Source organism: Syngnathus leptorhynchus, chromosome 1 (assembly GCF_054491065.1).
Source record: "Syngnathus leptorhynchus isolate UIUO chromosome 1, UIUO_Slep, whole genome shotgun sequence".
Lineage (NCBI taxonomy): Eukaryota > Metazoa > Chordata > Actinopteri > Syngnathiformes > Syngnathidae > Syngnathus > Syngnathus leptorhynchus.
Genome location: NC_141195.1, coordinates 12757593 through 12782833, shown reverse-complemented (window position 1 = coordinate 12782833; position 25241 = coordinate 12757593). Strand labels below are relative to the sequence as shown.

Here is a 25241-nt window from a genome sequence, read left to right as displayed (position 1 = left end):
CCTTTCTAAATGTAACAAAGCAGGCATTGTAAATTAGATGAACTCAGCTTTATTCCAGGCTTGGTGGAGAACAACTGGGTTGACCCAGTCAGAGTCAAGCAAAAGTAATACAAATCGTAACTGCTAGCTTACTCTCTCTCAGACAGATAGATGCCAGAAATTGTGTGAAAGTGATGTATGGTGTGTGGCTGCTTTATACACGCTAAGAGATGTAAGACCGCAGTAAAAAGGACCATGTAATGGATTTCTTCATTGGGAATATAAGAGATCCGGCCCTCCTCCTGTGCCGAACAGCTTAGCGTGCATTGATTAGTTGCATTGCAGGGATTCTCTGTCATGCAACTACAAATATGTGCTTGTCTACAAGACAGCATGCAGCTGACAGCAAACAGCCACAAGCACAAGAAAGGACTGACTCATATGAATGCTCTGCTTTGTGTTGGTGTTTCAATAATGGCTCGGCCTCTGCTTGGATTTTGATGGAACCTCTGACTCCCTGAGTGTACAGTATGTGTTAATTAAACCAAAGACGTATAAAAGTAAAGAGAACAACAGGTGCGTTGATATGTGGAAGGTTTTTCTGATTCGTGGCCTGATGACGGACAGGAAGGGACACAATGGGTTCAGGCGGATGTTCAACGGCGAGAGCTGAGGCTGGTTCTTGATGTCATCATGGTGCTGCCGCCGCTGCTCATGCGGGACATGTTGCCATAGCCTCCCATACCAGTGCTTCCACCCATGCCTCCAGCCATGGACATGCTCATGCCACCTCCCATGCCACCTCCCATGCCACCTCCCATGCCACCTCCCATGCCACCTCCCATGCCTCCACCATATCCCATTCCGCCTCCTGAACCTGGTGATGGCAATGGGACAAATGAAACAGAAAGAATGTAAATGTGCCATGGCACACAAGGAAAACTACATTACTTTCATTTCAAACTTGTCTTCAAACGTCAGGTTTTAAATCAACAAATAAATAATTTGAGAATATCATAAGGAAAATTTAAAAAAAATCTAATCCTTTAAAATTCAGCAATTGCATCAATGTTTCATATCAAGCACACAACAAAAGAAAAAAAATGCTGCAGGAAATACCTAATACTCCTGGATATGAGAGGACATTCATTTGATGCCCAGGTGCATCATCATTGACATTATAATTCAAACCCAATTACCGTTAGCATGTTTACTTTTATTTATAAGGGCTCATGTACATAACTCTGGCTTCAGCGTGATTCTTGATTGAAAACAAAAGAATTGAACATCAATACTTACTGCTGCTGGATGACTGTATGTGGATGGTTGCATCTACATTGCCAATTCTGCAAAGAAGTAAGAAAAACAACCTCAAGTGCTGCACACTAATAATGGACGCCATTCATATTAAATGGGGAAAGGTGTCAAAACAAGTACCTTTGCTCCTCGCCTTCCAGCAGTTTCCTGTAGGTGGCGATCTCAATGTCAAGCGTCAGTTTGAGATTCAGGAGTTCCTGGTACTCGCGGACCTGGCGGGCCATGTCCTGCTTGGCTCTTTGCAGAGCATCTTCCAAATCCCTGATTCGGGCCTTGGCGTCCTTTACAGCCAGCTCGCCGCGCTCCTCGGCCTCAGCGATCTGAGTCTCCAGGTTGACACGCTGCAAATAGAAAAATAGCCACCATGCGTTCAAGAAAAGGGTTTCAAGACTGAAACTTTATCCAGATGTAAACTTGAATCGAAAATTTATACCTGTCCCTTGACTGCGTCAATCTCATTCTGGAGACGACTAATCATACGATTGAGTTCTGCGATCTCGTTTTTGGTGTTGCGCAGGTCATCTCCATACTGGCCAGCAGAGGCCTCCATGTCCTTGTACTGGAAGGACAAGAGTGGAAATCTTACAGCCATTGACATGGTGTTTTTCGACAGAAGGGTAAAAGAAGAAATATGGATTTTCAATTTCCTGCATTTGTTTGGCAGTTGTTAACCACTTTTCATAATGTTCTTTACTGCCAAACATGGGACTGCGGTGGCACATTATGGACCCAAACCTTAGATTTAATTTTCGGTTGGACAATTCTTTTCTTGTGAACATCTTCACCTATGGTATCTACTCTTCCAATTCCAAGTAATATTTGATCCAGTATAACATTTATCAACTGGGAGGGAAGAGTCTTATTGCTTGGCCTCGGCAGAGGTCTGCATTTGACTTTGCGTTCACTAACTACCTTCTGCTGGTACCAGTCCTCTGTGCTTTGACGGCTTTGGTTGGCGATGTCCTCGTATTGAGCCTTCACTTCTGCGATGATGGAATCCATGTCCAGAGTGCGGTTGTTGTCCATTTGCACAATAACGGAAATGTCCTTGATTTGGCTCTGGAGTTCACGCAGCTCCTGTAATATGCAAAACAAATTTGACATTTAGGTTAGTGAAATTCAGCTGGTCAAGGTTAACTTAAAGATTGTGACACACCAAAGGGAAATGAGTCCTTATTTCCCAGACTCATTAGCACAACTGAATCGAGTTTGTTTTACGTACAGCATCATAGACAGCTCTGAGGAAGTTGATCTCATCCTGAAGAGCATCGACCCTTGCCTCCAGATCAAGCTTATTTAAGTAGGCACCATCAACATCCTGTATGAAGATGAGGTGATGATAGCGACAAAGTGATACCCAAGGTAAATGTTTTTAACATGTACAGTTTCCATTTTCAGATGTATTTTTAAGATTCAGCCACCTTCTTAAGGAGAACAAATTCATTCTCCACTCCAGCACGCTTGTTGATTTCATCCTCGTATCTGAAACAGTAGAAGGAAGGTATTTAATAATTGGCTGTGCTCAACAAATACTGTTAAGACATGAACAAATGAGACACACTTGTTCTTGAAGTCCTCCACCATGTTCTGCATGTTCTTCAGCTCTGCCTCCAGTTTCATTTTCTCATTGCCAAGTCCATCGAGCTGTCTGCGCAGGTTGGCAATGTAGGCCTCAAACATAGCGTCAATATTGGAGCGGGTAGTGGTCTGCTCCTGCATCAGGTTCCACTTGGTCTCCAGCATTTTGTTCTGCTGCTCCAGGAAGCGCACCTAATGAGAAAGACGAATACACTCTTAGTAGGGTAGGGGGTGGCATTTCTTTATGGCGTGCAAATAGCGTTTCGGACAGAAAATTCCCAAGGCCTTTTAATATAATTATATGGTTGTCACTGGGATTTGGAATAATCATCGGTGGACCCTTGGATACCACCGACTTCAAATGTAGTGGACACGTAATGAGATCAATTGAGCTTGTGAGATGATCTGAACAGACATGTTTGAACATTTTGCTCCTGGGAGCATGAACATGAAATGAACGTGCCCCGATAAGGTTGAAGCCCATCCCTTTTTTGGCCTTCACACCTCATTTAGCCACTCCCTTATGGATTTATGCTTTTTGGGCCTCAGGGCGTGCACTTTTATCGAGTGCCCATCCTTGAGGATTCCTGAAAAAAAAAAAAAACCTCTAGTTTTGTGGCGGTGATGACTGATAATTTCCCTGATAGGCTCCAGCCACACGTGTCCTGAATTGATACCAAACTAATTTATTCCAGATGAGTGCATTATTTTCTACATATCTGAATCTAACAAGTTAAATCCACACCAGCTTAAACCTTCACTTTTACATGAATTCTAGCAGTTACAGATCAGGTGTGCTGCTTCACTCTGAGGGCCTCGAGTCCAATCACCAGTAACATGATCTCCCTTGACTTTTAAAGTATCGGACATTGGATATGACCACTATAATGTTTCTGCCTCTCACTGTCAGGCAGATGGCAGGGGACCACCTGCGGTCATAGAAACATTAAATGGGAAGTGGCCTTCTTAGTAGCTTCTACTTTGAAAAAAACTGTTTCGAGTTAAGAGTATGTAGTTATTAACATAGTTTAGATATCTCCACAATCTGGTAATTATCTAAAGAGGCGGCGATTCAGAGTAAAGTAAATGTTCAGTTTTGCACAAACACACAAATGTCAAGTTATGAGGGTTTCTCCACGAATGACTCTCAAACATCAAAGAACAACTTACTTTATCAATGAACTTGGCAAAATCGTTGTTCAGAACCTTGATCTGGTTTTTCTCTTCTGATCGGACAGTATGGATTCTGGGATCGATGCTAATTTCCACGGGGACCAGCAGGCTCGGGTTGACTTGGACGTTTGAAATAGGTGGAATCATATTTCCACCAAAACTAGTGCCATAACCAAGACCACTACCCATCCCATAACCAGCTCCACTTCCACCAACTACGGAAAAACTACCAAAACCGGCACCAAAACCACCACCACCACCACCACCACCACCACGCATGCTTGATCTAAGAATAGTGCTACTTTGGGAAGCTATTGGGACTGACCTATAACTAAATGCAGATTGTGAGGTGAATCCACCTTTGCCACCGCCACCATAAGCACCAAAATTACTTCCGCCGCCAGGCCCATAGCTGGTCCTCACAGTTTTAATGCTACGCGAGGATGACATTTTGAAGAAGAGGAGTCACAGAGAAAAAGAGGAGCTGAGAGACAGAGGCTTGGGAGAGCAGAGGAGTCCACTAAGAGGAGAGTCGTCCCTCTAAGTACCTGTTTGTTGTGCCTGATGGCTTTTTAAGAACCTCTGACAATGGGGGCGGTACCGACAGAGCTCCGCCTTCTCTGCACCACCTAACCGTGCTCCAATCACAAGGAATGTGGAGGTCGCACCTGCAGTAAGGCCGACTTTCATGGATATATTCGGGCTGCCAAACATGCAAGTGTGCCACCCTTGTAAAAGGAGCTTCTTGACACTCCTAGCTAGATAAAGAACCTGCAATTGTATTACATTCAGAAAATCATGCAAAATTGTCAATATTGTTGTCCCATCAAAAGTTGCCAAAGCAAGTCCGCTGCATGATTTGCTTGGCACACTTTTTTTTGTGTGCTGACAAATACTGGACACTCTCGCCTGCCTTGAATTTTGTCATGACTTTTATATACTTTTAGTTATACTGTTTTTAAAACATCTTTTTTTGTAGTCATACTACAAGTACAGGGTGCAATAACATATTGTCATCATACACATTTCTCGTGATGAATTAAACAGTATAGAAAATAGTTGGCTAGATCATTTAATACTGGATATTGTTTATCATCCCTCGAGGGGAAAGTAGGTTTTACTCTTGTGTTGCACGCTACACATGAACAGATCACACACATGCAGGCATGGAAGGAGAGATGACAGAGGGAAAGGGTGTACAAACAGTTCTGTGCAGAGTGCCTTTCTCAAGAGCTCCGCAACAGTAGTCAGGAAGTAGACTCACATTTCTCCAACAACTGCCTTTATTCTTATTTGCATCAAAACTCCAATTTCAATATTCTGGTTCAAACAAACTAGGTATGAATGAATTTCTCATTGTAGAATCAAACCAAAATTTCCATGCATTGCTAAAAAAAAAAATCGAATACATTTATAAGCTTGCCTTTTGTTCTGATTATCAATAGATAAGTAGGACTCTAGATATATTTCAATAGCAGGTCACCACAAATAGTTTTCATTTAGTAGTTTGTAAATTATGTAATTTTACGCATGACCTAACATCAGAGGTAAAAAGAAGACGAGAGTTCCTGTTTCTACTTGTTGCAACGCATCACATTCACTCTAGATGAGGTGTTGCCTTCAGTGTCTCTCTTTTGCAAATAGGCCTCCTTAAAAGTGCAGGAGGGCAAGTCACACCTTGCAAGATTTTCCGTGACTTCTTGTTTTATATCCAGAATGCTCTCATCGAAAGTTTTCTTTCACACATTGATTCAATTTTGTGATAAGATATATAACTGTGTTCATATGCATTGCTCACGAGTAATTTTGCACTGTTAGTGATGAATATAAAAGAAGCCAACGAAAAGGAAAAGAATAGAATTGTCTGCACTCGGATCAATAAAATTGTCTAAATCTGGAAGCTTGGAAGCTTTTGTACTTTTGCACTTGTCCTTAAGATAAGCTAATTCACTTGTTTCCCACAACTTTGAAAATTTATACAAGCATTAAACTGCAACGCTTAAAAGGCCATTAAGCTCGTTCAAAGCTGTTAAGCACACGTTGCATAGGTATGCATTTACATACAAAAACAATGCACATGATGACAGAGCAGACAAGCTCATGTCATTGTTACAAACATTTAAAAACAGTCGATGAAGAAAATTGTTTTTGTGTCAATGTCAAAATGCCTATTGACTTGATTGTCTTTTTTTACAATGCGGAATCCAATATAGCTGGAACCATATGAGTGACATCTCAAGCGGTCTTGTGTGCACATGTAGTGGAATGTTTGCAGGCTAATGTTCGTCTTTGTGAGAACTGTCATAGAGACGGGAGTTTACGCTGATATAGTAAATCCTGGCAAACCGATACAATAAGCATGGACTGAATCTATCGGGTGAATGTGTTTTCTGCTGACTTACCTTGCCAACTGACCTAATAGTTAAGATGTTTGACATGTATTCAAGCAATTTCCCATCTTTATTAAAACTGGGGTTTGTTTATCACAACACAATAAGGGTTCCTCTGTGGGAAACAAATGCTAGTCTATTGGCAATGACTAAGCTTGTCTTGACTATCACCAATTCAAATATTGTAAACCACACCCTTGATCACAATTGCCAAGAGCAAAATGGCAAAGCTGAACATGCAGAGCAGAATTATGAGCCTAGATCAAATATTTCTTTGGTTCTTTTATTTCAACATGTTTAAAAGTGAATGGGTGGGGAAAAACATTTGGGAATTCATTTTCCCATCGTACTTATGGCCCCACAAATGTCGCAAATTGAAATTTTTTTTTTTTTTAGGGCACCAGTAAGTTCTAGTCCTGTAGAATTTTCATTACTTTTGTACCCCATTGTGCTCTAAAATGATAACAATAATGATAATAATAATGTAATTGCTTTAGGAACATGCTTTCTCAAAATGTACACTAAATGCTTAATCACGCTAGTTCTGTTCTCTCTAAACTCCTGCCACCATTCCCTGTCCTTTCGCTACTATGTGGTGCAGCAGAATGAATATACTAGGACTCACAAATTATGCCTGGCAACAAGTGTCACAATGCAATACAGAAATGAATTTTGATTAAATTTGTTGCGATGCAACAAATATTTTTGTTGTGAACTAGTAGAGTAATCTGTGGGATGTTTCAAAGGTGCTGGAAACTACAAAGGTACATCAGACACTACAAGAGTAGTTTTCATTGCATACAGTTTATGTTTGATGCATTGCTATGTTGCACAATGGGTAAAAATGGGTAGTGCCCCCCTCAGGCGGTCTGACAAGTAGGCTGTGTCACCCCATAAATCATGGGAACTTTATGAATTTAAAGAAGAGGGAGCTTATTTATTAAGCCATTGGTACAGTAGTGCCATGCCTCTGCCTGCTCAGAACCGCTGCATGAGACAACTTGCTTCATGCTCATTCCTTATATAACACTAACTGCAGCTGCCTGCGGCCCCGCTTTTTTCCTTCAAAACTAGAGCCACGTCTGCAAAGAGACAAGCTACATACCTATCTCTTGTGTGTTGTACCGCTTAAGGTTTGATTTTTTTTATTTTATTTTTTTCCAAATAAAACATTACTGACCCGTGGGCGGATGAAATTATTCTATGCTTAATCTGCAAATGACATTTTGGTAAAGGCATCAGTTTCTGCAGCCACATTATGTTGCTATTGTTTGTGACTCTTGCAGCCTTCATTTGTGTCTTCACCAAGTGAACGGCGTGCTTTATTGGCTTGAGATAAAGTGACCATTGGCCGTTGCACAGTTGTGCAATTCTTTGCCTTAACATTTTTTAGAGTTGCTTTCTCAGTTTGATAGGGTCATTGACGTCAGCTCCATTTTATTGTTTTATTTGTGTATGAATTTGAGCAGGGTGAGAAGCATTGTGAAATTGGGGTGAGAATGTATGCCTCACAGTCAGGAGATCCCAGTTTGAATTTTTATATCAACATTCCTGCATGAAGTTTCAATGTCCTTCCTATAGGTGAGATTTCTCTAGGCATACATCCTCACCCCAAAAACATGCATGGTAGGTCCATCTAAATTGTCCATAGGTGTGAATGGTGGCTTGTTTATACCTACTCTTTTAATGAATGGTGACCAGTCCAGAGTATAATCCACCTAAAGTCATCTGTCGTGACACTAATGTGTACAAGCATGACATAAAATTAATGGATGAGTGAGATGATTATACGGTCAAGCAGAAGTATAAGTTCAAAATTGCAACAAAAATTACACAATCCACTTGTACTGTCGAGCCTCTTCCACCCCCAACCTCCAATACCTCATTTAGTTATCACCTTTTTGTTAACCCTCTGTATTTGCATCCACAATGGTGACTCCTGATTGTAAATTTTGAAAAGGATCCAGCCATCATTCACTTTAGTTGTCTTTGTAAGAAATGAAGTTGTTTGATGGCTTGTTTATTTTTATTGACGACTTCACAGTGGTAGTTCTAAAAACCTTCAAATGTCACGCGTTTCAATTGTGATGATTCATTGATTTCTTGTGAGACACTTATCTGATTGTTTTTGAGAACCCAAAAAGGAGGTTCTCATTCCCACCTAAACACAAAAAAAACTTCTACTCCTTTTTTTTTTACATTAGAATGGTCTTGCATTACTGATTTAAAGTCATCTTGGATTTCCACTCAACCTTAGCACTAGGTAGGGCTTGGTTTTAGGGGCCACTAATAGGCCAGAACTGTCACTGAAGAATGCAAACCACCTGGAGGTAAAACCACACCTCCAAGCTTAGCAGAAATGAACACAATCAAAATCTCCTTCATTCACATTCTCTAATCTTACCTCATTTGACATGTTTTCTTATGTCTGTGAGCTGTAACTAAAGCTACAGAAACACCAATTGAGTTTAAAAAGAGAAAATAAATACAGTGCATTTTAATGATATCGTGTGAATGCTCTTAACTGCAGTAGAGTGGTACAGATTTTTAAACTTGTACTTACTCATATCCATCTATCCATACTGCTTGTCCCCACAGGGGTTGCGAGCGTGCTGGAGCCTATCCCAGCAGTCATCAGGACAACCAAATTAACCGGTTGCCAGCCAATCGTAGGGCTCACAGAGACGAACACTTGCACTTACACCTGCGTTTAATTTGAAGTGCTTGCATGTTTTTGGGATGTGTCAGGAACCCGGAGTACTCGGAGAAAACCCACGCAGGCATGGGGTGAACATGCACAGTCCACACAGTGAGGGCCAGAGGTGGAATTGAACTCACAACCTCTGAACTCTGAGGTGGACAAGCTGACCAGTGCGCCACCGTGCCACGCCCACTTTATTTATTTGTTTATTTTAATGATTGGTTTTATGTCCAGGCTGAGTAGACCAATATTCAGAAAACTGGCAAGTTCTTTGAGCATTTACATAGCAAGTGGCAAACAGGACTAATCACCCTAGACTCTATCACATTCCTAGCACTAATCCTAATATTCATATTTGCAAATTGACGAACCAAAATCATCCATCGAACAAATTATATTGACTCAATAATACCCAAAAGTGAATGTTTTGGATGGGATGTAATTTGTCAAATCGTATAAGCTGTTTTCTTCCAAAAACTAAAGTACCTGGTGACCTGTGTGACCAGAGGCCCCAGAGATCATGTCACATAATTCATTGGGAAACACCCTGGTACAAGTTTAGAAATTGACAGTCAATGAAAAGCTCAGCAAAGTAGCTGCAGAGAGGGGCCTCTCTGCTAAGGATACTGCCCCCGTGACCTGACCCCACATAAGCAGAAGAAGATAGATGGATAAAATACCTTGAACTTTGAATTCTGCCATGCAACAAATGGTCATTCCAATGCAAGAAATGTTACTGAAGCAACAACTCAATGTTTTTCCACTCGGGGCGTTTCAATAATAAAGCATACTAATATAATATGTGTGCATTTTTATGAGGAGGGGGTAAAAAATACAAAACAAAAAACACAGCAACGTATTTTCTTTTTTTCTATACAAAACACAATCTATGCTCCATTTTAGGGAATTTGTACAGCATTAGCCTGTGTGTTTTGTTTTCTCTCCTATTTACTGTACTATATAATCACTTGATGATATGGTGGATTAAATGTTATTTTATGCCATTTTACTTGAGGACAAATCTTGACAACATGGGTAGTAGATACTTAACTTGTATTAGGTATTTGTTGACAGACACTAAGTCTTCCGCATTTGATTGCTTTCTGTAGAACTTAAGCCTTCCTGTCCAAAGCAATCGGTCATGTCCATGGCAGCTGACACAAACATGGCACTGCACATTAAATCTGATTTTCTTGATAAGAATCTACTCTCAAGCTTTATGGAGGAAGGCAAGAAAGCAGAGTCTGCACCTCTCCTGATAAAAAAAAATGCAGATGCTCCAAACAAGTGACTTTTCTTTTGGATCCCATCAAAACGAACCCTTTCCTTGCCGTGGAATTTTTTCTTGAGGCGAAAAAACAGTTGATGTGCCATTTATCTTGAGTCAGTGACTACCCTGCAAATGCACACTATGATTACAGAGCAGTTCTGTATGGTTTGAATGCAATGTGTTACATCGCATAGACATATGACATCTATGTATTGCTCATAGTGAGACACATTATAGAGAATGAACAATGTTTACTGTGCCCACACAATGTATCAAGATCCCATACAATAACCGTTGTGAAAATGTATTTTCACTGAAAGAGTAGTTGGAATCCCTGACATTTTTTATGGTGCGGTCAAGCAAGAACTGGCAAATTTGTCATAGAGTCTATGTTTTTGTTTTTGATTTTGTCAGAGACCCAGCCTCACTCAGAGTCCTTTTGGAATTTGATGTCACCTTTGATAATACAAATTGGTTGTTATTCTATGTATGTTTTATTCAGATTATTGTAAGTGTTTATGATTGTCTTTCAGTACAAAAAAATTGCGTGAATGACAGTCGCCTTTGGTCATCAGTGATCATTTCATTCCTTTTCTGTCACTATCATTCTTGTACCACTTCAAAAGCACATCGCAGGCCCTGACTACCACCAAATGTAACCTCGTCTCCTCCTGTGACTTTTTTATAAGCGCTGAGCAATCATGCTGTCTTGTCTCGACCTGCTTTTTGCAAACAGCGGCATAAAGAACACAAGCCTTGCCCAGAGGCACTAGTCAGTGAAGAACATACACTGTAAGAGGAGAGCTTATTTGGCGACTGATTTTTGAAACAAAGCAAGCAAGCACCTTATAAGGATATTTTGCTTCTCACTGATCATCCATCATTCCATTTTCTACAGCTTATTGGGTTTTGCTTCACGGGAAGCTGCAAGTACAAAAAGCAGACTCCACCCTGGATTGGTTGCCAGCCAGTCACAGGACACGCATTCACGTTCATTCATCGGGTGTGGCCATATGCAGCTCGCAGGCCACAAATTGCCCATGATTGCAGTTGATGATCCAGTCATTCGTTACTAGCTTGTTTGTTTTTCAACTATGTACGCTAGGTTGGAATTTAGCCAGAGCAGAAAACAAGGGTGGATCGGTAATATATGATTGCATTTATTACCTATCCACCCATCCATTTTCTACAGTGCTTGTATCAAAGCTAGTATATAAATAACAGTCTGGATTCACTACATTGCCAAATTTACATGGATTTATGGGTGTCATGTTGTTTCTCGGCTTCGCCATTTCCACAATGTTTAAAGTATAGGCCAAGTGAGGATTTTGTCACGTGGCTGTTGCATTCATCCAAGACAAGGCCTGTGGATGCATTCTTTCTTATTTTTTTTCACTATAAACAATTTCTCTCATTATTCGCTATCTAGCCATGATAATATACTCAGATTGTTATAAAATCTTTACACTGTGGGGTTTCTGTGGAAAATATTGATTACAGATGTTGCTTTTTGGATATCGTTGCATGCGATGCATTGCATTGCATAGTTGCAAGCTTCGTTACAATACGGCACCCACAATTGTCATTGTTGCGACTTTCCTATACGCTTGGGTCTAATTACACCAATCCAAACAAATGTTAATTTTTCAAAAATGGAATTCTTAATCAGAGCTGCAAAAAACTTCTAGTCTGGTTGCACTATGTAGACTGTTTGTTGTGTACAATGACAATAAAGACTTTCTGTCTATCTGTATGTTTTTTCCACCTCACTTAGTTTTGTGACAAATGTACAAACAAATGTTTTATGGCATTGTTTATTTCACAATATAGTGTCCCTTAATTCAGTTTTACCTGAATTATCTAAGAGCCTGAACATTTAGCACACTTCTTTTTGGTATATTATACATACTACGCAAGCTCATTTTCAATGACTAACTATTTTTGGGTGTTTCCATGTCTGTGTCATTTTAAATCCATTCTAATATATTCCAGTTACACTTAAAATAGGTGAACCGGACTTATAACGATTCAGAATTACTTTACTTATGGGTCTACGTGGATAAGATGCTGTGATTCACTTTATCTTCTTCTGGAAAGCAGGATTACATTTAAGTCCATTCAAGCCTTGACATGCTCTGCTCCACCCTTGACGACATTCTTCTTTAAAGGTCTTTGTCTTTTTGCAATTACATATGCAATTATATATTTTGGGGTTAAACTTTTCCAAGGCTAATGTCTTTCTTCACTTTTTGCCAACGTTAATCAAGCAAATTGTAATTGTATATTTGCCAAGCCTTCATTACAAAAAACAAATGAGTGTTGATTGGCACTGGTACAAAGGCATTCCTTTAACATTATGTTGAATTTGCTGAGGTCTCACTGCAGCATATAAAGAAGCGTTACAAAGTTTTTGGAATAACTATATTCAACACCAATGCACACTTTAACCACAATAACAATAAAATTTGTAGATGAAGAAAGCGCTCAGAAAGTCGTTAGACAAACAAACAAACAAACAAACAAACAAACAAACAAACAAACAAACAAACAAACAGGCAAATTATAGAACAAACAAACAAACAAACAAACAAACAAACAAACAAACACACATGCACACACACGAACAAATACCTCATCATGCCTAATGTCGACAGGGGTAGTGCAAGTACCAAATGTCATGTCCAGGCAGTGTGTATAACTTCTCATCCCACTGAGGTGAAGGACAGAACTCAGACAGAACTCCAGTTTCATGGTAAGATGCCGCCCCCTAGTCGTCATGCGTCACTTGAAAATGAATAAAAGAGAAAATAAAAACGAATAAGTATACATATACGGGAGAAAATATAAAAAATAAATAAAAATAAAAATACATTACCAAGATAAATGTGAAAATAATACATAAACAAATATATAAATGCAATTAAACATCAATGTATTTTAGTTACACACAAACACACATTTTGCATGAGCAGCAATGTAGTACAGTATGTGTACTAATTATTTTTCAGCAAACTCATTTTCAGTGTCAATATTTCAATCCATATTTTAAGACAATGACACATTTGATTTCCACTGGGAAAATTTAGCACCATTGTTCTTGCTCCATAACAACACAACATTGGTATCCCTGCAGGTGCACATGCAAGTTGTTTCTAATTCAAATGTGGTCCTGGCCATTTTGCAGTTTAGTGTGTGTCCATTTGAAAGACTTTACTGGTTTGTTCACCCCCTGGAGAAAATAAATAAAACGCAAATGAATCAGATTCAATGCTCCAACATTTAACATGTTTTGTAAGAATTTCTCTCATGATGGAAGCAGTCATTATGGACTGATGGCTTTTACTACAGTTTGGCAAACACAAAGTGGACTTTGTATCTCTATCGCACTGACGGCTTTGAGTTTCCTTTATAGAGGCTACCCTAAGGAAAAAAAGCAACAAAGCTCGAGAAAGATAAATGTACAGCCATAAGGTGGTTCCTCAGCAGCCAGTCCGGCCTCTTCGTAAGAATCCTCTTGTAAATGCCAAGAGTAACCTATAAACTAAGGCAGTGTTTTGGACTGCGCAGATTTTCCTTTTAGTATTTGGAGCCTACAAGCTCAACTTTGCTATTTTGACATAAACATGTCGTATATTTGTCGGGCTTGAACTGGAGGCTTTTTTTGCTTTTCAACAACAGCCCTTGATTGCGGACTGTACACCTGGAATAGATCTATGCCTTCTATACACACAGTGGTACCACTTGTTTTGGCAAATACTCTGAGATTGAGTCTGAAAAATCTCCCCTTATTCCCTTTAAATTCAACGCACGAGAGTCATGTGGTCTACATAGTAGAAGAACTCACTGGAGTCCAACCATGAGATTGTCGTGTGCAAAGTAATGCAATGGAAGAAATTCAAGAGGATATCCACATGTGGATTATGACACACTAGCCGGTCTCTCAGTACAGCATTAATACGGTGTGTGTGTGTGTGTGTGTGTGTGTGTGTGTGTGTGTGTGTGTGTGTGTGTGTGTGTGTGTGTGTGTGTGTAGACGAGATGGGGCACTGCTAACCTCAACTTGGGACTTTTTGAATCGTTGGGGAGAATACTTCAGAGACCTCCTTAATTCCATCGACACACCTTCCTTTGAGGAAGTAGAGTCTAGGGAGTCTAGTAAGGTGGACAATCCTATCTGAAGTTGAAGTCACCAAGGTGATTAAAAAAAACAACTTAGTGGGACACTGGGGTGCCTCTAGTTTGGCAGACTGGGGTGGTGGTCCCACTTTTGGAGAGGAGGGTCTATCTGGGAGCAGAATCTTAGATTGAGATTCAATGTGATTTTTGTCCCAGCCGTGGAACAGTGGACCGGCTTGACAACCTCCACAGGGTTGGCTATTACATCTAAGATGGATGGATGAATGGATGAATGGATGGATGGATAGATGGATGGGGTTGGTTGGTTGGTTGGATGGATGGATGGATGGATGGATGGATGGATGGATGGATGGATGGATGGATGGATGGATGGATGGATGGATGGATGGTGAGTTGTTGAAAAGGAAACCAACACAACATGTTGAGATTTTTTTTTTATTTGGTGTGGTAGCAAAAACAGCACCTCAGGGCTACATTACCATGTGGGCACTCTTCTGAGAGGTCAAATGGTTACAGGACACGCATGGGAAAGACATGCACTACCTACAGTAGCAGTTTTTTTTTTTTTAGTTAGACCATGGACACTTCAGCACGTTCACATTCCTTCGACAACTCCATCGTTCACCAGGGGAGGAGCAGTCCTTAATGAGTGGAGTAGCTGTTATCTATATTCAAATTTCGGATTTACCTTCACTTTAACATCACTTTCAGAGACAACACTCAAGTATCAGACATACAAAATAGATTCTTTGGTCCCTTTCAGGTAATTGGTCGTGAAAGGATACTTTATTGCTTGTTTTTTTAAGGCTCTATGGTAGAGTGACTGGCAAGCGTCAGACATGTTAATTACAAAATGTTAGGTGGCAGTTGAAATGTAAGTGTAAAAACTACCAGGGAAGGGAGCTCAAAGCACTCGGAGTTGCGTTAAAACCACACTAGCTCAATCCTCAATGACCTCGGAGGACTCAGACACCACTTTGCCATCCCTGGTCTCGATCATCTTGATCACCACGTTCTTCTTGGATTGGGTGCTGACACCGCTGCCGCTGCTAAAGTTGCCGCCGCTGCTGTAAGCACCACCGCTGTAGCTGCTGCTGCCGTAGCCACCGCTGCCGTAGCCACCGCTGCCGTAGCCACCGCTGCCGTAGCCACCGCTGCTGCTATAGCCGCTGCTGTAACCGCTTGAGTAGCCGCCCAGACTCGTGTCTATGCCGCTTCTTAAGCTTGCTGTAGAAACATAGAGTCAGAGGGTTGAAAGGCAGTTGTGATCGGGTGGATCTAGTAAGGCCTGTTTGCAGGCCGAAACATTATCAGAGGCTTTGAGCTACATTCACAAGCTGGTCCATGAAATGACATTAGTTTATTCCCAAATGTCTACCCTCTTAATTTTGCAGTCCTTCTCTTGGCTACGCTGCTTCCAGGATATGTGTGTCGAGGTGTTTCCGATCAGATTTCGAATGCGCCACATAGGGCCAGTAGCAACATTCTGTCCTCAAATTTGTAGTGATGAAACCACTACAGGCGAGATTGACTAGCAAAACAACAATTCCGTTTTCTGCTGAAAGGGTGTCAATAAACCACCTAAACTTGAAAGAAAATGTAACTTCAACTACTAATTTTAACCAAAGAATCTATTTTGTATGACTGATACATATATCTGATTGTATGTCTACCCTGGGAACGCTGCCTCAGTAAGTAGCCATGGAATTACATGCAGTTCTGTAAATACAAAATTATGCAAAATACGCAAATATTGCATAACCCCACTGAGCATAGAATTCACCAATTTGTTTGCCTATCAAGCAACACTTACTGGTCTGTTTGGAGATGTTGATGGACTTGATGCCATTTGCCAGTCTGTCCTCCTCGCCCTCCAGCAGCTTCCTGTAGGTGGCGATCTCGATGTCTAGAGCCAACTTGACGTTCATCAGGTCCTGGTACTCGCGGATTTGGCGAGCCATGTCCTGCTTGGCTCTCTGCAGGGCATCCTCCAAGTCTTGGATGCGGGACTTGGCATCCTTAATAGCCAGCTCGCCGCGCTCCTCGGCCTCAGCAATCTGAGCCTCCAGATTGGCACGCTGGGTGAGGGTCAAAACAATGATGTTAAATATACTTCTTCTGATCACTTGTTTTTTTGCAAAAGATTCATCCGTACCTGTCCCTTAACACCATCAATCTCAGATGTCAGCCTCTGGATCATGCGATTGAGGTCGGCAATTTCCGTCTTGGTAGCCCTCAGGTCATCTCCATATCTGCTGGCGGATGTCTGCATCTCCTCAAACTAAAGGGACAAACAAGTGTGGCTCTGGATGAGTGTGGCTGACCAAACACGTCCTATGTTAATTCACATACTAATGAAATATGATGAAAATGGCCAAAAACGTAAATTTTTACCTTGGTCTTGTACCATGACTCTGCCTCAGCCCGGGTGCGGTTGGCGATGTCCTCGTACTGAGCCTTCACCTCTGCTACGATGGAGTCCATGTCCAGGTTACGGCTGTTGTCCATCTCCACAATGACTGATGTGTCCTTGATCTGGCTCTGCAGCTCACGCAGCTCCTAGATAAGGACAAAAATAAATGTTTAGCTATACCATCCTAAGGAACGGCATCTAAAGCTGTAGATGTAAGTTAAGCAACGCAGTAAGTAGAAATATCAGCAAATGGCAAGCGCATAAAGATGCAGCAGTGTTTTTGTGTCCATACCTCCTCATAGATGGACCTGAGGAAGTTGATCTCGTCTGTCAGACTTTCCAGCTTGGCCTCCAGCTCAACCTTATTCATGTAGGCCTCATCAACATCCTAAAGAAAATACAAGACTGTATTCAGTTTGGACACTGAAGCAACAATCCATTGTTATGGGAGAATTGCAGGAAGGGATTTGATGACAAAAAAGTGGAATTAAATGAAAAACAATGAGTGTTACATATTTTTAGACAATTACCATATTAGTCCTGTATATAATTAAATGCAAAATTATTGTTGTACTGTTTTTCTATACACTAATTTGAATTTGATGACAAGGAAAAAGATATTATTTCCAGTTGACAACAATCCCTCCGTCATAGTCATTTGAAAAGTGCTTCGAGTCAACTTGTGTTGCTGTGTGATGCTAGAAATGCAAATGAATTTAATCCAACTGACCTTCTTGATGAGGACAAAGTCGTTCTCACACTCTGTACGCTTGTTGATCTCATCTTCATACCTGCCAGACAAAAGGAGCTCTTAGTATGCCACGTGGTTCATGTGTTATACACAAGTGTAACACTAGGAGGGGCAAGTCATCTTTCCCAGCAGCTCCCTTAGAGGTCCGCTGTATTCCTCTCGTTTGTGGAAACAAATGAATACCAGCAACAATGGGTTTACTTTGGAGAGATGTACAGGCCTGCACGCTGCGGCTGTGCAATGTACAGTCATGTAGAAATGGATGATTTATTGATTTGTCTGTGGTGGCACTCACTTGTTCTTGAAGTCCTCCACCAGGCCCTGCATGTTGTGAAGGTCAGCCTCCAGCTTCATCTTGTCGTTGCCCAGGCTGTCAAGCTGTCTGCGCAGATTGCTGATGTAGGCCTCAAACATGGCGTCGATGTTGGACCGCGTGGTGGTCTGGCCCTGCAGCAGGTTCCACTTGGTCTCCAGCATTTTGTTCTGCTGCTCCAGGAAGCGCACCTGAAGAAGAGGTGGGGGGGGGGGGGGGGGGGGTCACCAAGACATGATGAATGAAGCAACAAGAGCTAATAATTAATGACAACTGTTTGTTTGTATAGACACACATACTGTTTTGTTTCTTCTTGTGTATTTATTTTTATGGGTGAGACGGGCCTAAAATATAGAATATATGTTCGAAAAATGGAATTGAGAGGCCTCAAAAAAGGTTACAGTCCTAAATAATGACAATTGCTTTCAATGTATTTTTTTCTGTGAATAAAAATGGGAATCTGGCTTGAATTGAATATTTTTACTGGTACCACTAATATTGTAAATACTCCTGTCACCTTTTAACATCCATCAAACTCGCCATGCCTCCTGCTCGCCTTCTATAGTCTTTGTTGATCTTATCTGTCTTGGGAGCTATGCAGGTTGCCTTTTTAGAGAGGAAGGCCTGACGTAGTGCATGCATCCCGACAGAGGATGAGGGGAGGGGGGGCAGAGTGGGGATCGGGGTGATGTTAATCTGGCTGGAAAAAGCTGGTGATGGAGGAACACAGTGAGTTAACCTATAACCCCTGTGCCTTCCTGTTTTTGTAAATGAAGCCTTTTGCAGCTAAATGAAGGGAGAGGCAGCGGAAGGTGGGTTTGAGCAAAATTTCATCTGTAGCGAGAGAGAGAGAGAGAGAGAGAGAGAGAGAGAGAGAGAGAGAGAGAGAGAGAGAGAGAGAGAGAGAGAGAGAGAGAGAGAGAGAGAGAGAGAGAGAGATGAGTAAATATTTAACTAAATTAAAGGTGTGACCGAACTGGTTGGGATTAGGGTCCATACGATAATGTAATTTGCAGACATGAGAGTTTCAGGCCTTCACTTGAACTTTTTTGACTCACTAATTAAGATGGTAAATTGTTTTGTTGCATTATGCAGCTTTGCAGCTGCTGTTGATCAGAACATGAAACCAGCAGGGCTTTTTAAATATTAACCCAGTGCTGTGGCCTTAAGAGGAGGGCACGGGGTTCTTAGAGTTGCATGCATTCTCTAGATAAAATGGTGTGTGTGGAGGGGAGGGGGGTAGTTCCACTCTCCGTTCTAAAGTCCAATGGTGGAGGGCCAGTGGGAAGTAAGAAAGGGCCCCACCCCAGCTAAAGGGAGGAAACCAATCCCAAGGTAACTTGTGCTGCTGCCTGACACGCCCTTTGCTAGCTGCCTTGCTGTCTTTTGTGTTAGGGAGCCTGTTTCTATGAGTGGATCACTCTGTTAAATGAATGCACGTGCAGACAGAAGGTTTAGATGAGTGTGCGCTACTCAGTTCGAACTCTTTTACAACTGTTCTGCTTACCTTGTCAATGAAAGAGGCAAAGCGATTGTTGAGGGTCTTGATTTGCTCTTTCTCCTGGGTGCGGACAGCCTGGATGGTGGGGTCAATGGCCAAGTTGAGTGGGGCCAGCAGACTCTTGTTGACAGTCACAGCAGAGATGGTGGCCTGACCCAGTCCCATGTTACCCCCAAGACCCAAGCCCATTCCGCCCATGCTGGAGCCGAGGCTGTAGTTGTTGGTGCTGCTGATGATGCCGGACCCTCCAAAGCCCCTGTTGCCACCGCCGTAGGAACTCCTGACGCTGTAGCTCTTGCGGGCGGTGAGCCCTCCTGCTCCGGTATAGGAGTGGCTGCTGAAGTTCCTCGGGGCAGAGGAGCTCCTCACGGTGTACGAACTGCTCTTGTAACTGGCTGCCATTGTGAGCTTGAGTTTCTTTGCTTTTTGGATGAAAGTTGTTGAGGCAGGCAAGCCAGTGGAGGGAAGAGAGACCAGAGTGGATAGGAAGAGATGAGACTTGTGAGGAGTTTTAAAGCGCCTGTTGCTGTGGGAGGGGACTGTAGTGAACTGCCATTGGCTGCAAGTCTGGGCAAGGGCCTGGAGGCAGGACTGTAATATTACACTCGTATGACATATTGTCAGCCACTGAAAACCATTACCTGACCTTCCTGCAGGCCTCCATGTTGTTCGAGAAACCCCTTAGGGAGCAAATAGTCAGGGGTTTTGATGTTTTGCTTTGTTTCTACTGTCATGTGTCTAAACTGTTACAGTATCATTAAAGCTTCCCAAATGCATAGACCTGTGCACTGTGATGCTTTGGTTTAATGAATGACACAAAAGATAATACAGAGCATCCAACAGAGTGGAGTTTCAGGACTCAAGCTTCAGCCTGTTCTGACACTTAGCAGCATCAATATTACTACCATTACACTTTGCAAATTAACATGCATTTCAATATGACAGCAGGAACTCTGTCGTGTTTTACATGTCAAGGCAGACCGCGAGACAGGTTTTTCAGTGGTAGCTCCCAGGTATTAGTACACTTGACTTCCTAAAATGAATAATAGCTGTCACATTTATTACCAATTCATATCTCAGCTATTTGAAAGTACAAAAAGGAAGGGTATGTTTCTTCACATTAAGTTTTTTTTAATCTCTTGTATCATTTTAACAGAAGTACACTAAGCCAGTTTTCTTCATATTTATCTGATATGTGAGCTTGACAGGGTTATAAACACCTACAAATTAACATTACCCTATTAAACTTCATAAATGCCAGAAACACCATCATCATTATTATTACAAAAATCACCTATTTCTAACCGACAGATTGTCTTTTGGATATAACTCTAAATCAATAATTCTAAAATATAATAATTGTTATAATTCTTTATCATCAATATTATGAATAAAATAATATTTTTGAATGTTTTGACAACAATTACTATATAGAGAGCAAAATCTTAGACGTCAGGTATTGGTTGACCGTTTTCCAATGAACCGGTTTCCATTATACAATCACAACATGTACCTGTACAGGCAATGTTTTAAGAAGCACTTTTACATTTCCTAACTAGGACAGTAAAATGAGGTTAACCACGGTTAGCAGTAGAGCTGGCAACACTCATGCATTGAGTGTGAGTTTCACTCATTTCGGCTCTCACGATATGGCGCTGGAAATAAAATTGTTTTTCAGAAAATCACCAGCTTTAAAATTATTGCAGATTGACAGGTTGGGCATCAATAATCAAGAGACAAGTGGAATCAGGACTAACATTCTCGTTCTCCTGGAATTCTTCCTATTTGTAAATGCTAAAATTCTATGATAAATTCACCACACTGAAGATTGCGAGTGATGTGCTTTTGACCGTCCTGTGCCGCTCTACTTTGAAAAAAAAAAAAGCTTTTGCTACAAACAAAAATAAATATGCTGACAAAGTTAATGTGAAAATGATATTTACATTCAAACTATTGCTTTTAAAGATTTTCACAATGATGGAGCATGTTTTTAAATTCTCATAGCAATGACCTTTCACATAAGAATGCAGGCATATTTGCTGTCTATTGGTGTAAAAGATTTAGAGTGGATTCTGATAAAGGTTGACCTAAGAGTGGACCTGTTGGCTTTGGCGAAGTCTGCGCCCTCCACTTCTCATCAAATAACATCCATCACCTCTGAGGTATCCTGCGAGTTTGATATTTTGCAGTGGTGTTGGCAGTTTTGGAAGCTTTAGAGCTCAAAATTCTTTGCTTATTATGGTCAAGTTCTCAATAGTACACTGAGCAAATGCACACCAGGTGAGTAGCACAGTGAACCAAGTGGTCTTCATTTCCTTATGAACATGTAGCATGAAGGACAACATAATGCAATTTAGCATGAATCTTTCTGAAATGTAAACGCACAATTAAACACAATAGCCAACTGCTTGTGTTTGTCGCTCGTCATGCATCTGCATTACAATTCCTTATCTATCTATAATTTAGAGATAGTAGTACTAATCCTTTGTTCAATGGCCACATCATTAGGTTCTAGCATTTTAAAAATAGGTCTCTTCATGACAAAGACAAACATACATAGATTGAACTCAGGGCAATGGTGCCTGAAAAATACATAGCATAAAAATGAAAAATCAGTCCTGCATTATAAAGTTATTTAATGTGGACTCTTTCAGTGATAACTAACATTTTACCACTGAGAAGCCAAAAATTGAATTCACCTTTTTATATGAAAATTTTAGCTCTCTCATGGAAAATGATAAATTACCAAATGAAAAATTGTGTCTGCCCAGAAACACTAATCTATCACTCTATCTGCCATTGTGGTTGTAAGTTTAAACTGTACTGCATCATCCGATATGGTTACCTTATTTGGCATTAAATAATTCTCATTGTGATGTGGGGCATTTTAACACCATTACATACAGTTTTTATGAGCTATATGCATGCTTGCAGTATATCACTCATAACTTCCAGCAATGTAACTTGACTTATTTCCACACTGGTCTGTGATCCACCAAGACCCGCCCTGCGTTCTTCTCCTCCCTCCCACAGTTTCCCAGCCTTGATGAGTCATGTCTTACATGAACCAGTCCAAGCCCCATCGCCATTACCCCTCTCCTCTCTTCTTTTTTTTCTTTTTCTATCAGTCTTTTTTCCCGCCACTGGCACTCGTCCGGCATCATCGTCATGGAAATGTACAAAAATAAAACTCCCGTCCTCCTTGAACCACAGTGGAGGCCAGTAAGAGCGGAGGCATTCGACACGAGGCTGAGAAAGCCAAGAGGCATCTGAACCAATGCCCAAAAAGAACATGTGGCAACTCTGATAGCATATTGTGAATGTGACTGGGACAGAGATATCACTGATCAATGGAAGAGCTGCTAGCTGCGACTATTGTGAATGCAAGTAATCACCTGGTTTTGAATCATGTGGGTGGGTAGTTGAAATCAACAGAAACAGGAACTTTTGAAGCGCTCGTAAGAATTTCACAAAATTAACAAGCACTCATGAGTCACAACATGGTCTAAAACGTGGACTCCTATATTTCGGGTAAAATGCCGGCCCATGTTTTAATAAGAATTATTAGCCACATTGTATCAGGTTTGTTCTCTGCTCTTGAATGAAGCAACATTACACAAGCAGGACGCAAAAAAAGTCTTATCAGGCCTCCTTTTGCTGAGTGGAGGATTGGAATTTTAAAAATCTATGAAAAGATTTTTTACAAGGAAATTCATCAGGAGTTTGTACAAAAAATAACAATAAGAAGGATGTCTATATATATATATATATATATATATATATATATATATATATATATATATATATATATATATATATATATATATATATATATATATATATATATATATATAAATATTAAAATTAAATAAGAGGATGAAATCTGGAGTTGAAGTCATTCAACTACCCCCTCCCCCCAAAAAAAGATCTAAAGTTTCGCAAAATTTTGTAAAGAGCATCAAATTATGAATTTAATTAACAAGCATGTTTTGAAAGGTGGGATGAAGTTGGAGTAGTAACCGGACAAAAACGCACACCAGGATGGGACTGAGTGCAGAAGGGATTCCATGACCTCTTGAATGTGAAGGAGACGTGCTAACCACTGTTACCGTACTGCCTTATGGAAGAAAAACGTTTTCTAATCCAAACAATCTGCAGCCTGACTGAACAAACTGCTTAACCTGAGCAGCTCCAATGAAATGCGTACAGGGTACTATTACAAAAACCCGATTAATGGCCATTGGTAAATTTTATACTAAAATCAATGGCACATGTTTAAAGTTGCCACTGTCGCTCATTGCAACATCAACACATTAGTCTGCATGATTGTGTATCATCTGTCTAATCACAAGCATGGGGGCTGATATTTCTCGTGACTGAGGTCAAGCAGCAGTCTGCAATGTACTGCACGAAACATGGGTGGCTACAAAGAGAAAAGTCTGACCTTTACTCTCTCAATCCATAACATCCCAAGTCTTTGTCGCAAGTTCCCGTTTTGTGTGAGTGTCTGTGGCGATGGCATAGATGTGTGTTGATGGGTGTGACCCTCTCTCAGTCTTAACGTCAAAATAAACACACGGACCGGTGAAGGAGTATGTGTGCTGCGAATCACCACACAAATGTGATGAGTACTTGTGACATGGGCTTTCGCAACACATTTGGAAAAAAAGAAAGAAGTGGAAAACGCGTTGAACACCAAGCGTTTAAGGACAGCACAATGCACCGTTGGTCACGCAGAACAACACTGTCCAGCCTTAAATGAGACAATAATGTGCATTACAAAGTCGGTTTGAACACACCAAGATGTTTTTGTCTGCATTTCCATCTTCTATATCTGTTGGATCATTCCTCCAATTGGCCCCAATTTGTCTGGAACAACAAAAGGTATCTGCCTGTGTTCAAGTTTATTGAGATACTATGTACCAAAAAGACAAATATAAACATAATTCATCCATCCATCCATTTTCTGTTCTGCTTGTCCCCACGGGGGTCGCGGGCGTGCTGGAGCCTATCCCAGCGGTCATTGGGCAATAGGCGGGGGACATCCTGAACCGGTCGCCAGCCAATCGCAGGGCACACAGAGACGAACAACCATCCACACGCACTCACACCTACGGGCAATTTGGAGTGCTCAATCATCCTACCATGCATGTTTTGGGGATGTGGGAGGAAACCGGAGTGCCCAAAGAAAACCCACACGGGTACGGGGAGAACATGCAAACTCCACACAGGGAGGGCCGGACATGGAATCGAACCCACACGCTCCAAACTGTGAGGTACTAACCGAGGTCCGTACTAACCAGTGCCCCACCCAGCCGCCCTGAACAAAATTTAAAACTGTTAGATTAAATATGTATGTTTTTTAAATAATTGCATTATATTTCCCCCATCATGAGGACAGGCTCTGAGAAACCAAATTGTTGTGTTTTTGCTTCAAGTGCCAATGAACACATTTGGGTTAACTAGGTGCATTTCTTTTTCATAACCTGATTGGATTTTTTATCACGTTAACAATAACATCAGTTTGTCCGGCAGGCCTTCCTGTCAGGATACACTGTAATCACCATGCACATAACAAGCCTTTGTATTTTAAGGCCCCATTGTATTGCGTGTTTGAACATTGAACGCCATTAAAGTTGCATGGACCCTCCCTTGGATGGCATGGAACTCTTTTACTACTCTTTCCTCTCAAACAAATGGTTCTTTGGAAAGTTTTGG

The 25241-nt window shown here is 41.1% G+C and overlaps 2 protein-coding genes across 3 annotated transcripts; both read right to left on the bottom strand.

Moving 5' to 3' along the window:
• Nucleotides 1-33: 33 nt before the first annotated feature.
• Nucleotides 34-9135, bottom strand: LOC147061997 (keratin, type II cytoskeletal 8-like). Of its 2 annotated transcripts, none has more exons than XM_085919584.1 (9): nucleotides 9001-9135; nucleotides 2858-3066; nucleotides 2718-2778; nucleotides 2519-2614; nucleotides 2209-2373; nucleotides 1730-1855; nucleotides 1417-1637; nucleotides 1279-1325; nucleotides 34-856 (listed from the first exon to the last, which is right to left on the bottom strand). In XM_085919584.1, the coding sequence occupies exons 2-9, from the start codon at nucleotides 3037-3039 to the stop codon at nucleotides 636-638; spliced, it is 1119 nt and encodes a 372-aa protein (XP_085775710.1). In that variant the 5' UTR covers nucleotides 3040-3066; nucleotides 9001-9135; the 3' UTR covers nucleotides 34-635. The 2 variants fall into 2 exon arrangements, with proteins under 2 accessions (XP_085775710.1, XP_085775705.1); XM_085919579.1 differs by lacking the exon at nucleotides 9001-9135 and adding an exon at nucleotides 4045-4600.
• A 6029-nt stretch (nucleotides 9136-15164) lies between these two features.
• Nucleotides 15165-20020, bottom strand: krt8 (keratin 8). The gene is made up of 8 exons (XM_085911055.1): nucleotides 19530-20020; nucleotides 18005-18213; nucleotides 17689-17749; nucleotides 17251-17346; nucleotides 16940-17104; nucleotides 16701-16826; nucleotides 16359-16623; nucleotides 15165-15772 (listed from the first exon to the last, which is right to left on the bottom strand). Exons 1-8 carry the CDS (start codon nucleotides 19923-19925, stop codon nucleotides 15486-15488), a joined length of 1605 nt encoding a protein of 534 aa, XP_085767181.1. The 5' UTR covers nucleotides 19926-20020; the 3' UTR covers nucleotides 15165-15485.
• Between the last annotated feature and the right edge of the window lie 5221 nt (nucleotides 20021-25241).

What these genes read in the sequence shown, in the direction of transcription:
- LOC147061997 (XM_085919579.1), bottom strand. Translation starts at nt 4,497, where the DNA reads ATGTCATCCTCGCGTAGCATTAAAACTGTGAGGACCAGCTATGGGCCT. An exon ending in TCAGAGCTGTCTATGATGCT is followed by an intron (nt 2,374 to 2,518) that starts GTACGTAAAACA and finishes TGCATATTACAG; the next exon opens with GAGCTGCGTGAACTCCAGAG. An exon ending in TTGACGCAGTCAAGGGACAG is followed by an intron (nt 1,638 to 1,729) that starts GTATAAATTTTC and finishes TTCTATTTGCAG; the next exon opens with CGTGTCAACCTGGAGACTCA.
- krt8 (XM_085911055.1), bottom strand. Translation starts at nt 19,925, where the DNA reads ATGGCAGCCAGTTACAAGAGCAGTTCGTACACCGTGAGGAGCTCCTCT. An exon ending in ACTTTGTCCTCATCAAGAAG is followed by an intron (nt 17,347 to 17,688) that starts GTCAGTTGGATT and finishes TATTTTCTTTAG; the next exon opens with GATGTTGATGAGGCCTACAT. An exon ending in TCAGGTCCATCTATGAGGAG is followed by an intron (nt 17,105 to 17,250) that starts GTATGGACACAA and finishes GTCCTTATCTAG; the next exon opens with GAGCTGCGTGAGCTGCAGAG.